At 47.2% G+C, this 15,845-nt stretch overlaps 1 protein-coding gene across 1 annotated transcript in view; it reads right to left on the reverse strand.

The window, feature by feature from the left end:
• The window catches only part of LOC144175335 (uncharacterized), a 49,767-nt gene extending 34,168 nt beyond the window's left edge, over positions 1–15,599 (reverse strand). The window contains exons 1-5 of the mRNA XM_077704415.1: positions 15,411–15,599; positions 11,916–12,053; positions 6,606–6,851; positions 5,155–5,348; positions 1,272–1,382 (exon numbers count right to left, since the gene is read on the reverse strand). Of these exons, the coding sequence (XP_077560541.1) occupies positions 1,272–1,382; positions 5,155–5,348; positions 6,606–6,851; positions 11,916–12,036 (672 nt within the window). The 5' untranslated portion in view covers positions 12,037–12,053; positions 15,411–15,599. The remainder of the gene's footprint in view (positions 1–1,271; positions 1,383–5,154; positions 5,349–6,605; positions 6,852–11,915; positions 12,054–15,410) is intronic.
• Between the last annotated feature and the right edge of the window lie 246 nt (positions 15,600–15,845).

Consider the following 15,845-nt stretch of genomic DNA (forward strand, 5'->3'; position numbering starts at 1 on the left):
CGATTAGAAACGGGAGCACAGCGGCAGTGCTGACAGCAAAGCAAGGGCAAAGTCAGGGAGCCGCAGCGAAGGGTTGCGTCTCTCTTTACTCTCGCGCCGTGTACGCTGTATTCGTGTACCCGTATTGTCTCGATTCTAATCACCCTCCACCCCTTTTTTACGAACCCGTACTGCTTAAAGAGGGAAGTGGTGCTCAGTTTCAACATACATGCACCTTAAAATCTATTTGCAAAACTGGTGGAGGGGGTTGTGAAACGGCAGCCGCCTAGAATGGCGAAGAAACAAAAGTTTGACGTCTTTCTATAATTGTTGCTTCCCATTTCGGTCTATGATTCAATTTATGTCACCTCGTTCAGTTTTGCTAGAGATGGGCTTCATCAGTCTCAGTGACCGCAGCGTTGTCCGGCCATAAAACGCCACGTGACCAGCAGCGGTCTAAGAGATGAAAAGACGCGATGGCTCCGATGAAGCGTACTCTCTCAGTAAAACGGGAACTTGAGTTTAAGTGCAAGTGCTGCGATGGCGTGTGAAAACGCCGGGAAGGCAAGACATTGTTTCGCATGGACCTTCAAGCAATGCTGTGTGTCGTTGATAAAGCACACCACTTTGCGTGCCCAGTTCTAGAAGAAAATAAAATGTTCATATTAGACGTCCAAAAATTTATCGTCATTCAAGGTATAACTTACACATAATGCCATATTCGCACAGTTTATTAAACGACATGTCAAAAAAACTCGTTCGCAAGTATGCACAAAGAAAAATCCTCATATTTTTTCTTCCCTAATGGACATGCATTCATTCTTTTTATGTTTATATATTCCTTGCACGCAGCTATTCTTCTATTTACTCAAATATGATTGGTCATCATGAAGGCCGTTCACATATTTTCGTGAAGATTAAACCCTGAAGGAAAGTCATTCTTGAGCGGGACACATATCTTATCAAAATACAAACATACGCAAGCAAAGTTACAAATCTGGGTTTTGCAAAAAAAAATAGAAAACTACCCCAAAACTACTTCAGCAATGAGCACATGACACCCAAATTGATATAAAGCACTTTTTTCCTTCTCCTTTTCTTTCTTTTTCGCTCCCGTTTTCGTAATCTTTTCAGTTCTTTCTGTCCTCCCATTCTTTACTTTGAAGCTCAAGCTAATGCTTCCAGGCCGCTATCAGTATACGGTCCGGAGTATATCTGTGGCAGTCTGTGCTTCGACGATGTCTTCAGTTGCACATCGTCGAAGCACCCCAACATTCGCGGTCAGTACTCACCCGCTGCAAAAACTTGTTCTTCAGAAATGGCTTCAAGAATCCCATCAAAATAGTGAAGAACAACGGCTGGTTCACGACGTGGATGGCCTTTAGGCGAATAGGAAAACACTCCTGCAGAGCAAAAAAAAACATAAACGGCGTTCGTGCCTCCGCATGGCGGTGATAGTAATATGGAACTTGTAAAGAGAATGACATTTACATGCACGAACAAAGTATGCCGCCCCAAAATCGCGCTTCCAGACCATGTGCCCGAGCTAAACGACAGCAAAGCGCTGTCACTTCATTACAAAATACTTATACCCGCGCCACACGTATCCGAAAAATGACTTTAAGTGCTTAGTGCCATAAGGTTTAATGACATTAATTCGCTTCTACAGGCAAAAATCTAATGCCATTCGCTCTGATGTCATTTTTGGTTTAAGGAGTTCCGCGCAACTCATTCGACTTCACGAACGCCTTAAACGTGCCTACTCTCGAACGCAGTGAGCACCAAATGAAACCAACGGAACTCTCAACACCAGAGTGATGACGCGGAAACGTAGCTGAACTTCGAAATAATATGATTTTTGTGCACTCTTGGTGGCGAAGTTCTGAAGAAGACAAACGTCACTAAAACAGCGGCAAAAGGCAAAACGTTGTTTCACCCATCGTTTTGAATTTTTCGGATTTGGCTATCGCTGGCAGGCGACGGCAGCTGCTGAAGCCATTTTTAGAAACGGCTCACGCCATTTTTTAGAAAACACTATTTCCCAGAACGTTTTCTTTCACAAAAAACAATTTAACCGTTGTAAGACATTTTTCTCAATGTTAAGAACTTCTAAAATATGAGTGCATTTGCATTTTTGGTCATTACCACCATCATGCCTGACACATTTAATGCCTTTGCGTTTTCACGTGTAGCACGGCCCGTCCAAATAATGTCATAATCAATATCTTGACGCCATAAACACTTAATGTCATTTTTCGTGTACGTGTGGCACGGGCATTTGTTTTGGCCTCACCTTACATCGCCTTACTGGATATTGTTCCCCTCCAAAAACTAAGGAAATTCAGATGAGGCACATCCTACCATAACCAGCCGAGCTCCAAGGAAAAGCGGGAAGCAAGATAAAGCTTTATTGTCTGAGGGGGCATGAATGCCCTGATGGGGAAGAAGAGGGACACGGAAGGAGGGCACAATCGAAAAGATATCACGGTTCAAGGTTCAATCACTTGAATTGGTGGAGGGCACTTCAAAGTTTATGGTTCCGTGAAGATATAGTTCGCAGATCTCGTGAAGAGACAGGTGCTCAGGAAAACGTATGACAGGAGTCGGTCCAGGTTATCACACCAGCTTGCAGAGACCACTGGTTAGTGAATATCCAATTATTTTCTCCTACGCTGAGGAGTCTGCTCGAACGCGTTGCAAATGCGCTTCTTCATCTGCAGGTGGGCAGCCAAGTTCCAATAGTGGCTCGCGACCAGTCGTGAAGTGTACACAGTGCCATATCAAATGATATAGATTAGGTATGCATGTATCGCCGCAGTACCAAGGAAAGTTAAATACTGGAAAACGCCGCTAGCGCTCGTCACTATATTTCTTTCGCGTCCTTCTTCAGAAGGCTTTAACTTGACCAATAGTCCAAGTTTCACACTCAGGGCCAAATTCTCAAAAAAAAAAAAAAAAGAAAAACAGGTGCCTTTTTGAAGCGGTGCGGTATTGGCATGCAAATGCGTGTATTCTTGAATTGGGGCGTCGCTTTGAGGGGCGGGGTACGGGTTAAAATACCAGGTACGAGCACTGTAGCAAGGGCGCAAAGCGACGCCCAAACTCAAGAATGCATGTATTTGCATGCCACTACCGCGTTGCTTCAAAACGACAACCGTTTTAAAGCGAAGCTTGAATGTTCCAACTGATGGCGTCTGCATCCGAAAGCGCCCTGCAGGAAAGCCAACTTTCTCTGACGATGATGATGAATGATCGTGGGTGAAGTGAAAGCAAAAATGCTTCAGTGGCCGGAATCCAACTGGGTCTCTCGCGTTATGAAGCCGGCGTCTATCCGATTGCTCCCTTTCGACATGCTCAAAGCGGTTTGGAAAACTCAGACGACAGCCAAACAATCCGTGACGAGGAAGCGTCACTTTTAACCATCGTCGTCGTTAGAGAGAGGGTGTATTATTTTTAGAGAATTCTGTCCTTGGTTATACAGCCACTTGTAGGGAACTAACTCACTGTAGAACTTTTATGGTCTGGAGGACAAAACCGGTTGGTACAGTTGGTGGCACCTACCTGGACAGAAAGCAAGATGGCGAAATTACTGGGAAATTCACCTATGAAAGCGGACTAGCATTGCATTCTGATGCAGCTGCACACCCTACAACACATGCGGTGTTAATTCTATGCTTGCATGCTTGGATAAAAATGCTGTTACAGATGAGGGCTACGACACATTAATTATCGCCGGTAGAGGCGGCATTCAATTATACGACGCTGAGCTGCCATTGGCCACAGCTGAAATTGTTGTCGCAGAACTGCAACTTGGCGTTGGGATTTTATCGCGTCACATAGGAAGATTCCTTGTCGGAGCACGTCGTTCTTGCTCCACAGCCTGCTATACACGTATTAGTAAGTACGTTTTGTTCTTGCAGCCACGGTTTCGAACCAAACGAGAAAATGGGAACCCAACCGGTATTCTTTCCCGATATGGACCCGAACCAGAACTTCTTCGCATCCCGAACTGGAACTGAATCGAAAAAAGAAATCACGGTTACCTGTTCACGAAGAGGCGGTAAGGGATGCGCTGTTGAAAAAACGTGGGTATTGTCATTTGGGGCTGCATTTTTCGCAAACAATCAGCCTCGTGGTCCCCCGCAAATTTACCCTTTCCTGCAATCCCCCTTCAATGACGATGACATAAACGCTTTATTCTAGGTTATGACATGGGGAACGATAGTTTTTGCTGTTCAAGATTTGTGTTTTGCCTCTAATGCCCAATAATATTTTAAAAAATTGGTCGCAATCCCGCCCTGCGAAAGTGGATGTCCATCAAAGCTCTTGTAAACCACTACAAATAGTGATGGGGGAGGGTATGAAATGTTTCTCGTCGTCTCGGCGGGCTTGTCACTTGCACTCGGTTGTCACTAGATAATGGTATACAGAGTATCGGCACTCTTTTCTCCTATTGTTACGCGTGCCACCGCCATGATCATTGGCGAGTTCGCATTGCATGACATTGTTTACACTGCGACGGGTTCAGAGGCGCCGCCATTTTGTTGTGTATGTGTTTTAGTCGGCCAAGTCTGGTAGGCTTAGCTTGCCCTCCCTGCTCTGCAGCTACGGGCGACTGATGCTGTTCCGAATGCGAATGAAAGATAGCGCGCGTAACAGCATTTCAGCAGCAGAAGTGTGTCCAAAGATGCGGAAAATGCTGTGTCCTGCTTAGCCTTACGAATGCGCTCGGCGTCTTGGGAAAGAACTGCTTTATTAGTCCTGCCTAGCCTTCAGAGATAATCTGGAAACTTAATCTTCACCAGGAACACATCGTGGGGGGTATCATTGATTACAGGCGCCTTATCATCCGTAATGCGGTCTCAATGCTTGTTTATTGGTTTCCTTAAACGAATTCGAAGCTCTATGTTGTATGCCTGATTAGCCTGATGCATGTGCTCGGTGTCTTAGGGCTTGGCGTTTTTGCCCACGGCGATGAAACGTTTGGGGGTAGAGGTATAAAGATTCGCTGGAAAAAAAACGTTATATGCGCAAATTTTGATGACCGTGGCAGGGATTTCAGCTAAAGGTCAAAGCAAGCGATCTACGTCAGAATGTCCCGGCGTGACCAATTTCGAAGCATAACAAGGAATATAAGGACGTACTGGGATTAGAGTGCACAGAGATTCTTCCCACCTGCATGCAATAGACTATTTTGAAGGCGTGCGCGGGCGACATGCAGCGGACGTGCTTGAGGGAGCCGCCCCGAAGGTCAAGGAGCGCTGCGATGCCGTTGACCTGCGTCGCCGGGTCGTCGATCGCGTGCTCCCAAAACAGCGTGCTCGGTTTGTACATGGCCTCGAGAGAGCACACGTCGGGGTTCCAGTTCCCTGAAACACGAGAATAGCGGCGGTGAACCACAGCCGTTGGTTAGCACTGACGAGAGTTGACTGCACTCGTCCCGTGGCCATCATAAAGTAGTCTTAACCGCAGTATGCCACACTCGTAAGCATTGTAAACTGTGCTTCGATCTTCTATAGTGCGAAACCGCATTTGGCTAATTCACCATCTTTTGTGGTACCTGGCTGACCCATCTGTCAGAGCGTGCCCTTTTCGTGAGAAGCGTTATTCACATACATAAGTGCGCACAGTACAAGATTTCTTTCCTTATCAACGGATACATGTGGGGTAATATCGAGTAATTCTCCCAAGCAAAAGAATTCTTCGAATTGAAAGGGGCTGTTCGGAAAGAAATTTTGCCTGCAATTATTTTATGGCACCAGCCATTAATCCCAGACCGATGGAAATTGTGGTATCTAATGTCTCCGCCAAACAAAAACAGTAGTGACAGCCTGCAACCGTTAAGCGGAGCGACGGCGCCACGCTTTCTGTAGTCTGTACGATAGCTCTTTACGGGTCACGTGCCAGCAGCCAATAGAGGCCGACACAGCTCTTTTCCTGTGGATATGCTCAGTGAATCCAGACGCGGTGGCCATAAGACGTTTGCATAGTAACCAGTTGCCTGTTTGCCGGTGCCCTCTCGCTCGTGTACATGATGAGAGGTAACCAGTGACAGCGAGATAAATAATACAATTTATAATTCAGTCAACGACAAATACATAAATACTACAATTCCAAGAGTAACCTTAGATGATTTGAATGCATTCTAACAAGGATATTGCCCAATCATTCAGCGAAGCAATCTCGCTAAGTCGCTTTCAGTCGCCAACGCCTGAGTATTTTAGGGGCCAAACCCCTTAGGGGCTGGGGCTGTTGGCGTCTCCTGTCGATGTCATCGTCGTAATCGTCGTCTCATGTAGTCCCGGTACCAAAACACCGGGAAACTCGTTTACGCCTGGCGCTAGAACGTATTTCGTGCTAAAAAAACACCAGGACACTTGTTTACGGCTCGCGTTAGAGAGCTTCGTGCTTCAAAGACAAGAGACTTTTACAGCAACGCTGTATACCTCTACCTCCCAACGGTTTCATCTCCGTTGGCAAAAACGCCAAGGCGCCAAGAATACTGCATTCTTCGCCCCTCCCCAGGTATCACGTTAGTGGAGATGGCCAGGAATTTTGTGTGTCTCAGTGTTCAGCTGGCACTCAATTATAGCGTCTTCGCGAAAGACTGCACAGACCTACCTTACCCATTCTGAGGACGAACACTCGGCGTCCCTGGGCGTCGGCATCCGGTAGGAAACCCAGGCACTGCAGGTCCAGGACGTCCTTGACGGTCGAAGGGTACAGGTCCGCGTACAGGTCAGGGTTCTCGTAGCGGATGCGGTAGTAGTTTCGGAGCAGCCGAAACGCGGCGGGAACGTCGAATTTTCGCGCCCTCAGGAAACGTAGCAGGAAGAGCGGGTCGGTTCGAGATTTGAGTGCGTCCGCTTCGCCTGCGACGTTTACAAGGATATCGAGGGGAGCAATCAGCGTTTGTAAAGGGGGATAATGGTTATACATAGCAGCGTGCATGGCTTAATTTAGAACGCCTTCTTCCTACTCTCGTCGTTATGTTTTGATCATATGGGAGATAGGGTGAAATGTCCGATAAGGAGTTTCGAGTGGCTTGATATGTGCGTGCACGAAACAAAACTTAATATAATTCAGAACGAAAATATCGATATAAGCGGCAAAATAAACAAAAAACAACAGAGAGCGAACGTACGGGAAAGGTTAATTTTGAATTAGACGGGGTGATTCCTCTTTAGCGAGTGTATTAATATGACAGCATTCATACGCCTGCTGAGTCGAAAATTTCGGCGTCGTTGTTGCCGAACGGCACCGAAAATGGCCGATGGTGCAAAGAGAAAAAGGCGTCAAAAAGCTTAGGATGATGTCAGTTTCCTCTGGGGGGCTCTAGTGACTAAACTGGATTAATGGGTTAAATGGAAAACAGCGAGAACAGGCGAACACACAAGTGGAAAGGAGACACGAACACGGCGCCGTGTTCGTCTCTCTCTTCCACTTGTGTGTTCGCCTGTTCGCGCTGTTTCCCAGTTATGGCAAAGTACCAATTCACCCAAACTTTTACCCTTACAAAGAATCGAAAGGGTTTTAGAATAAAATGTCGAGCATTTTGGGTTGAGCGGGAATCGAAGCCAGGCCTCCGGGGTACAAGGCTAACACGTGTCTGCTCCAACTCCACGGCTCCTCCGCGGTTCTGGCTGGCTAAACAGGAGCTCACTTCTGGTGTCATTACGCTAGGTATACGGTGCGTCCAACTGGGAGAGTGTGCACATGATGGCACGTGAGGAGACAGGTCCCCGCCACAGATAACGCTGATTCTACCGAAGTATAGTGGCGTGAAGTTTCAATCTGTCTTCCTATAGTAGTTCATGCCGTGTCTATATAGATAGAAGGTGCTTCGACGTCAGATGTACTGCTTGTTTCTGTGCTGGATAGTCGCGGTCGGCGACCCAAACACACCAACAAATAAGCACAGGAGAATTTTAACACCTGTTTAAGGTTAAGCTCTGTCCGAGCGGGTAGTTAACAGTAAACTCCGCTCGCAAGAGAAAACGCTTCCCATAATCGGAATCGAAGCTGTGCTCGCGTTATGAAACCGGCGTCTATCCGACTGCGCTATTATCGCATTTCGGGCGCACAGCATTTCATTTAGAATCGTATCGTTGACTTTAGAATTTGACGGAGCTTGGCTTCGGACTTCGGCAGTTTAGATTTTGTACTTGGGGAGGGTGGATTGTAAACTTTTATTTACCACAAATTGCATAAAAAAGCTCATCTTTTCTTTAAGAAAGGGGCCGACCTAAGGAAAGCCGAGTCCAAGCTAGCGAAGACCGACAGCACCGCTGTTTCCTCAGCTTTCGCATCGCAATTGCGAAGGGGGCCGATTTCTTTTTAAATATATAACGGGGAGGTATTAGGCTTTGCTTCGATGCATTTGTTCTCGCCCTCGCAGCAAAACTCCTTGCAGCAAAGCCAACTTTACCACGTGTCTTTGAAGCGTGAGTCGAGGCGTTCGTGCGTGTGCGCACTTGTTTGTTTGCTTATTTCTCTCTTTGCTTCCTTGATTGCTTGCTTAGAGGTGGCTAAAGCTCCGGTAGCTCCGCGTGCTTTTGAAGGGCGAGACGCTCTACAGCACGAGCAGGAGGGAACGGGCAGCCACGCATCGCGTACCAGACAGACCGAAGGCATTCGAAAGCGTAACGCGAAAGCGGATCGCGAGCGCGAGGCATGTCGTGCCAAACGGCAAGAGGTCGAAGCCCGTCAAGAGCGCGACGCGGCTGAAAGCGAGCTGGTTTACGCGTTTCGTGTTGGAGACATTTGGCTTGAACCGATTGACCCGAGCGACCAACCGGAGTCACCGTCTTTACTACGTGACAATGACGTTACAGCTACGTTGGTTATCCACATTCGCAGGGCGGAAAGCCATAATGTTTTTTTTTTTTTTTTGCTTGGATCCAGCTCCAATTGTGGGAATTAAAGTAGGCCAAAAAATGAGAGGCTTTGTCACTTCAGGAGAAAATAAATGTCAAGTTGCTGTTATCTACGATGGTTGGGAGTTGTACAGCTCATATTTTCTGTTCAGCTCATAGTCGGCCGATGTAGATGTTGTTTTTCTGCATTTAAAATGAAGAACTCCTCTCTTTCCACCCGACTGCCCACGTTGTCACATCCCTCTCAACACCTACCACCTCGTCTTCTTCCCCCAACACCCACATACCCACCCTTCCCCTTCCCCTGAGCACTGGGAGTCATAGCTGACCAGCTCCGCACCGGAGCACCAGGTCGTCCTGGTGCGGCGCGCATGGGAGGCAGCCCGGAAAAGAGGCCTCCTGGACTTAGGAGGCTAACCACGCCCTTGCACCCCTTCCTCTGGCTCAGTAAACGTTTTGCCACCACCATTCTAAAGAACACAGTTTTAAGGTACACCAAAATATTGTGCGCACCTAAAATACGCTTAGGTACTCCGTACAAATGGTTATCCAGCAAAGCTTTAACGTGCGCCCGGTGTTTGCGATCACCGTGTTGACGCTGCTGCTCCCACACCCACTCCCCGTCCTTGCCTACCGTTGCAGCTTGATCTGTGCATCAAGAATAAGAATAAGTAGTAGTAGTGGTAGTATTAGTGGTAGTAGTGGTGGTAGTAGTAGTAGTAGTAGTAGTAGTAGTAGTAGTAGTAGTAGTAGTAGTAGTAGTAGTGCAGTAGAACCCCGACGACGAATCACCGTGGTCCCGGCACACTCCACATAGAAAAAATGCATTAAAAACCCCGATGATATGACGCTCAGGTGGACGCGGTCCGCTTCATACGACAGTCCCTGGCGCTGATAAACCGGCGTTTTCCCCATATCTAACACCGCTTCGCCACCTCATCGCGACCTTTATTCTTAACCCCCGTTTGATGCTGCTAAATGTGCGAAGATCCGCACGAAGGCGATACCACTTGCTGAACAGACGCAAGCAAGCAGGCCGGTACTCGTGAGCGGGAGTTAACCTTCGACGGCCCTACGCGGCAGCAGTACGCCAACGCGCCAACCGTGAGAAGCCCATACTTCAGGGTTCAGGTGGCTGGCGGGCCGTGAATTTGAAGCTCCCATAGAGCCGCCGACGAACGCGAAAACACTGATGCGCCTACGACGCAACCCCAGGGCGATGAATGAACACCCGCTTTACTCGCCCTCTCGATCCAAGGTTCTTCCTTTCACCACGCTCTCTCCCCTCTGTCTGCTCTCTGCTTATCAGTGTCTTTCAAAGCGACGTTGGCGGCATTGTCACTCCGCTACTTTCATTGCTAGGGTACCTACATTCACGCGCGCCCGCCGCAAGGGTGGAACACGCATACGTTGGCACCGCCGTTTTGAGTCACTCGCTGGCCACCGTAGCAAGTCACTGTAGCAAGACCGCGCTATAATTTTCGCCGCAACACGGTTTACTCACGAAGTTTGAGTCATCTTATCTATTTCGCACTTTGACTCAATAGCGACGGCACGGGGCCGTTTTGAGGGTGTTCCACCCTGTACGGGAAGTCCGCTTTTTTTGTTGTTTTTTTTTTTTTCATCTCTGCCTTGTACTATACTTCGTTGCGCTTAGCCTTGGCAGTTTCACACTCGCTTTTTCCCCTCTCAACTTGCTCGACCACGCGCGTGCAAGTCGCGGGGCTGGCGGGCTAGCTCGGACGCCGTGAAGGGGGGGCACAACATTGGCGTTTCTTTTTTTTTTTTAACTTGGAATTTCAGAGATTTTGGATTTCAATTTTCGCGAATTACGCGAGAACGCGCTAAATGTACTTGTTTAAATGAGTTCTTAGCCCACCTGTCGTCTGAGGCAATCTACTAGATCGGTATATACCCGCACCCCGGTCGTACGACACCCCGGTCATACGACGCTTTCTAGCGGTCCCTTGAAAGTCGTATTATCGGGGTTCCACTGTAGTAGTAGTATAGTAGTTACAGTAGTAGTAGTAGTAGTTGTTGTAGTAGTAGTAGTAGTAGTAGTAGTAGTAGTAGTAGTAGTAGTAGTAGTTGTAGTAGTAGTAGTAGTAGTAGTAGTTATTGTTCCTGGTGACTTAGCACATACCCACGTGGGGGATAGGCCAGGAATCGGGTGTGAGGAGTGCTAATGCGCCCGCTTAGAGTGAGTGAGTGCATAACTTTATTGAGACCAAGACGGGGGTAAGGGAAGAAGTGAGATGGGAGTCCCCTTCATTCTTCCCCCCTCAGACGGCGGCCAGGAGTCCAGATGGCCGAAGACGCCGCCAGGGCGCAAGGACTCCTGCCCGCTTAGAACACCGGAAAATTATGAACCTGGTTATTTATACGGAGAAAGAGAGCGTTATTACAATATATAATTGGTTAAAAGATTAAAGTAGAGTTTGGAATAGAAATCTCACTGCGCGCGCGCTCTGCTGTGAGAGAGAATCTTATTCGCTCTTTCCGATGCGCTGTTCCCACTTGCCAGTTCCGGCAGATGCGACAGTCTAGCTACGTATCTATGAACACGGCCAATCTCTGTCCCTTTTATTAAAACTCCTCCTACACCTGCTTTATTTTTCGCGCATGCGGACATTGTTGCGCCAGAGGAGTTTTCTGCGTGTACGGGACCGCAGGATTTCGCTTTCGCCAAGCCAAATAAAGCTTCGATTTAAAACGTTGTAAGCCACATTCGCCAGAAATGCAGCGTCCGCGGCGGGACTCGAACCTCAGAATCGAACCCATGCAAGCAGCACAACTATGTGACCAGTTTACCATTATGACACGCATACGAGGGGCCAAGGGAATGAAATGGAGAGGCGTGCCTTGTATCAACCTGCAACTCCGCTTAGCTGCCTCTGGATTAGCGTGTTTAGCTGTTTTCAAAGTATCGGAGCCGGAGATGTCTTTTCAAGATGGTCGCCCGGTGCGCCTGAAATCCTCCCACCAACAGCCATTCAAGAAAATTTCCATGCTCTGACCTTTCCTCCATCTGAGTAGCTCTAATAGGGCCAGAACACTCACCGTCGACCAGCGCACGCAGTTCCTTCAGGGCTTCCGTCCGCCGCTCAGGAGTCTCGCCCAACTCCAGCTCTGCTTTCTCTGCCAGGTGGGCGGGTAGAAGGTCTCCGTAATCGTCCAGCATTTTCCCTACGAGCTGCGCTGATTTGGGACAACAATGGACCGACGCAACGAGGTAAATTTCTCTGGCATAAGTGGCACTACGCCCGATGTCAAAGCTCGTTATCACTTCGAACAGAATGTCAGCAGTTCTGGAAAGTTGAATTTCATTTCTAGATATGAAAGTTCAGCTTGAAAGAAAAAACACAGGTCGTTATCCGGTCACCTACCATTTCATTGCCGCCCTTGCTTCCATTGCCCTGATTGCGCCGCGCGCACCGACGATATGCACGTGATTTGGAATAAACGCAATCGCCTAGCGCGTGAAACTGCCGACGCAATGGCTATCAGCAAGAAAGGTGACACTTCCGTAGTGAAAGGTGAAAATTGGTTACAGTTGATGCTTGGACGAGTCGGTGTTATATAATCTGTGTGTCTGTGCGCCTGTGTGTCGTGCTTTCCCTATCATCCTTATTTCTTGTTAGCGCTGTGAATTCAAGAATTGAAGGTGAAAGTTTCTGTGCTTTTGACAGAGAATGAAATGGACCTTATTGGTGATTACCCTGTTAACTGATCGCGTGGGAAAGAGTGTCACACTGTGTCAATGCTGTGCAATGTTTTACGTATATGTCTGCCCCTTTTCTTTTAGTAAATCAGTTTATAGTCCGCATTGTGTCCGTGTTTTCTTCGAAAGTCCTGTGTTTTTTTGTTCAAGCTGCACTCTCAGTCGTTACAAACCAACTCGCCAAATCCCAAGCAATTCTACTCATTTCTACTAGAATGACGTCTAGTGTGGCAAGAAAATCTTCAGCCTTTCGTATATAAATTTCACCAGCAGTGTTACGATAAAACTTACCTGACTGATCAATATTTTTTTTTCGTTTGAGACATATCCTGGTATAACCGGTGACACCTCTTGTTTGTTTGGCCAGCTAACGTTACAATAACGGACATCTTTGTTTTAAGAGACCGGGTCACAGCAGCCTATCCGCAAAAGGGTACTCGCTTCAAGTGAAGAACCTTCCTCTGTAGTGCCGGTCATAGCAGAATGTGGAGCCTATTTCCAGTTGTTTGCATGAATTCTCACATCTGTCATAAAGAACTACGCATTCTGAAGTACTGCACGCCCTCGGGAACAAAGGTATTGCCACACAAGTCTTTAAATAAACTGGCCATGTCGCGTTGTGCACCTCGAAAACCGTGTGTAGACACGTTAAAGGGATTATGAAGCGAGTATATCGAACTCCTAAATGTGTTTGCACTGTGTATTTGTACACATGTAACAATGTATTTCACTATGGAATCCATGTCTGGATCCTTAGTTGAGCGAAGAACACCGTGCCCGATTTGCGGCCGTGTCAACAACTACGGAATTGTCCGACCTGTTTCAAAAGTGGTTTAATGCTGTATCAGTCTTCAGAGTTGTGATGTCTGAATACCTATTGGTTAATTTATCTTTATCTTATCTTTATGTTAAACCTGGTTATGTCCACTGCAGGAGGAGGGCCTCTCCCAAAGATCTGCAGCCACGCCTATCGAGTGCCTGAAGGCCGATAGTGCGATTGTATATTCATTGGGAGGTTTCTAGCAAATGTACTCAACCAGGGTTGCTAAATCCTTGTATGGTGAGGAAATGCTGTTTGTGTCCCAGGGATCATCACCTAGCATGGTTTAACCTATTTAGTCTAGCCTACCGTGGTTTCCGGCGGTATTGTAATACCGGACCAGGCAGCATTTCGAACCTGGTACAACGCTGTAGAGGTGTAGCATGAAAGGTGCATAGAGCTCGCAAAGCGAGCGGCAACCCTTCCCCCGCGCTTTTTTCTATTGGTTACTAATGGCTTTTTATTGCCTCATGTCCTGCGTTACACGAGCTATGAATCCAGTAAAAGCCACCCTGCGGACTTACCGGTGTTGTCTGACTTTCAAGCTTGATTTTATTTTCTCGCAAAAATAAATGCACTTAGATCGGTCGGAGGAACTCTGGGCGTGAGTTAAGGCAATCTCTTGCACTGCCTCCTGGGGATTAGTAAATACTCCGTCCATTTTCTGCGATCAATCCTGTGTCAGCTAGAGAACTGGCCGCAGTTATCGCTGAAATATTGTCAGCGTTATCCGTTCAAGATGTCTGGGTGAAATGTTCGCTGAAGGGGGAAGCAGCAATTGGTTGCACAGCAAGGGCTACTAAACAAAGCGCTATCAGTTACGGTAGCGCCAAACATTTGCCGGCGCTGTCAAGTGCCTGAAACACATGTGAAATTCTTAGGCGAATTACAGCAAAAACAGCCGCGCCTACTTCTTTCTAGCTTACTTACCTCTTTCCTTGTTTCTTTCTTCTTTTTCCGGCGTTACAAAAGATTACATGCATTTTAGGCCGTTATGTCTGAAAACTGCGCCCACACGTGCTTCTAATAGGAACTTTACGCCAAAGCAAGAAATAACCGGTGTTGCTCTTGGGGAAGTGATTAGTTGGAGAAGTTTTTTATTTTAACATGCAACCCAATGGGGGACCCAACTGAACACTATTCACATATCCTGAGGACAGTCGAAGAAACAGTTAAGGCCAATAGCCATTGAACATTAAAACAAGCTTTTTAATGTCGTTTCTGTTTCTTTGCCTGCGCTATTTGCTACAGCCTTGAAGCTCACTTCGTCTCAATTTTTTTTCTTCTTCATGCAATTAAACTCAACGAATGTTCTAGTAGCAGTTTAATTGTTGCTTTCCACAGACCACGAAAAAAGGATACAAGGTTCTCATTCTGGAGTAGAAAGAGCCTGGTGAACGTTAAACAGGGAGTATATCTACCGATGCAACTCGCGCGTGCACAAAGCGTCATTTACCATTCGCGTATAGCAATAAAAACATGCATGAAGTGTGGACTTAGACCCCCCCCCTTTATTGGGCTGCCAAGAAAGTGATTGCGGGTCCGCTACCCTGCCGTAGTAGCGTTTTCGTCTGATGCAGACGAAAGACAGAAACGCATATACGCGTGAAAAATTTCGGTGCGCGATCAACAAAAATCAAAAGTAGGTCTAGCAAAAATCCACTCTTCTACATTGCTCCTCAGATCTTAGCGTCGGGTCGCCCGTTTAAACAGAAGTTTCAAATTGAACGTTTTTTTTTAGTAATGATTGTTAAACGAAGATACAATTTTATCATCGTTTCGTGAAACAACTCGCTGTATTGTAGTGTGAACTGCTTTGGCATTACTCTACTCTTCACAATGATCTCAGCGTTTTCGATTACTACGTGTTCACTCGAAACGCGTAGTAGTCGCTACCGCAACACCTCGAAAACAGTTCACTATACCTCATGGCAACCTTACATACAGCTTCACACTCTCTACAAAGTATATACCGGTGTACGAAAAGGGCAAAACGGTGGGCGGCTGTACTTACGTTGAAGATAGCGAGGCGAGTGTTTAGCAGAGTCGGAGTCCGTCTCGGCCAGGTTTCAGAAAAACGAGGCAGCGGAGCATCGACACTATCCGGCCGATCGCTTACAGCCTTCTGTCGAGGCCTCCGTAAGTCGGCCGCTTTTTCTTTTTCCTTGTGTTTTTTACATACTGTCTTTGCGCAAAACCTCGACTCGCCGCCAGGTGGTAGTGACTTATTTGCGTTTCCTTTCCTTTTCTCTTTTGTTCTGGGCGAACTATCTTGTGTGAAGGTCGGTTCACGCTGTTTGCAGGCACACCTAAGAACCAAGAAAACCGTCGCAAAAAAAAAAAAAAAAGAACGTACGTGTCATAGCGCAAACATTGCCTACGGGAACTTGTTTATCGCTTGCTCGAAACTCCATCGGCCCGCGCCGGCTGAAGCGAGGGACTTCACTTT

Source organism: Haemaphysalis longicornis, unplaced genomic scaffold (assembly GCF_048455015.1).
Source record: "Haemaphysalis longicornis isolate Haplotype H1 unplaced genomic scaffold, Haemaphysalis longicornis Haplotype H1 scaffold_3, whole genome shotgun sequence".
NCBI lineage: Eukaryota > Metazoa > Arthropoda > Arachnida > Ixodida > Ixodidae > Haemaphysalis > Haemaphysalis longicornis.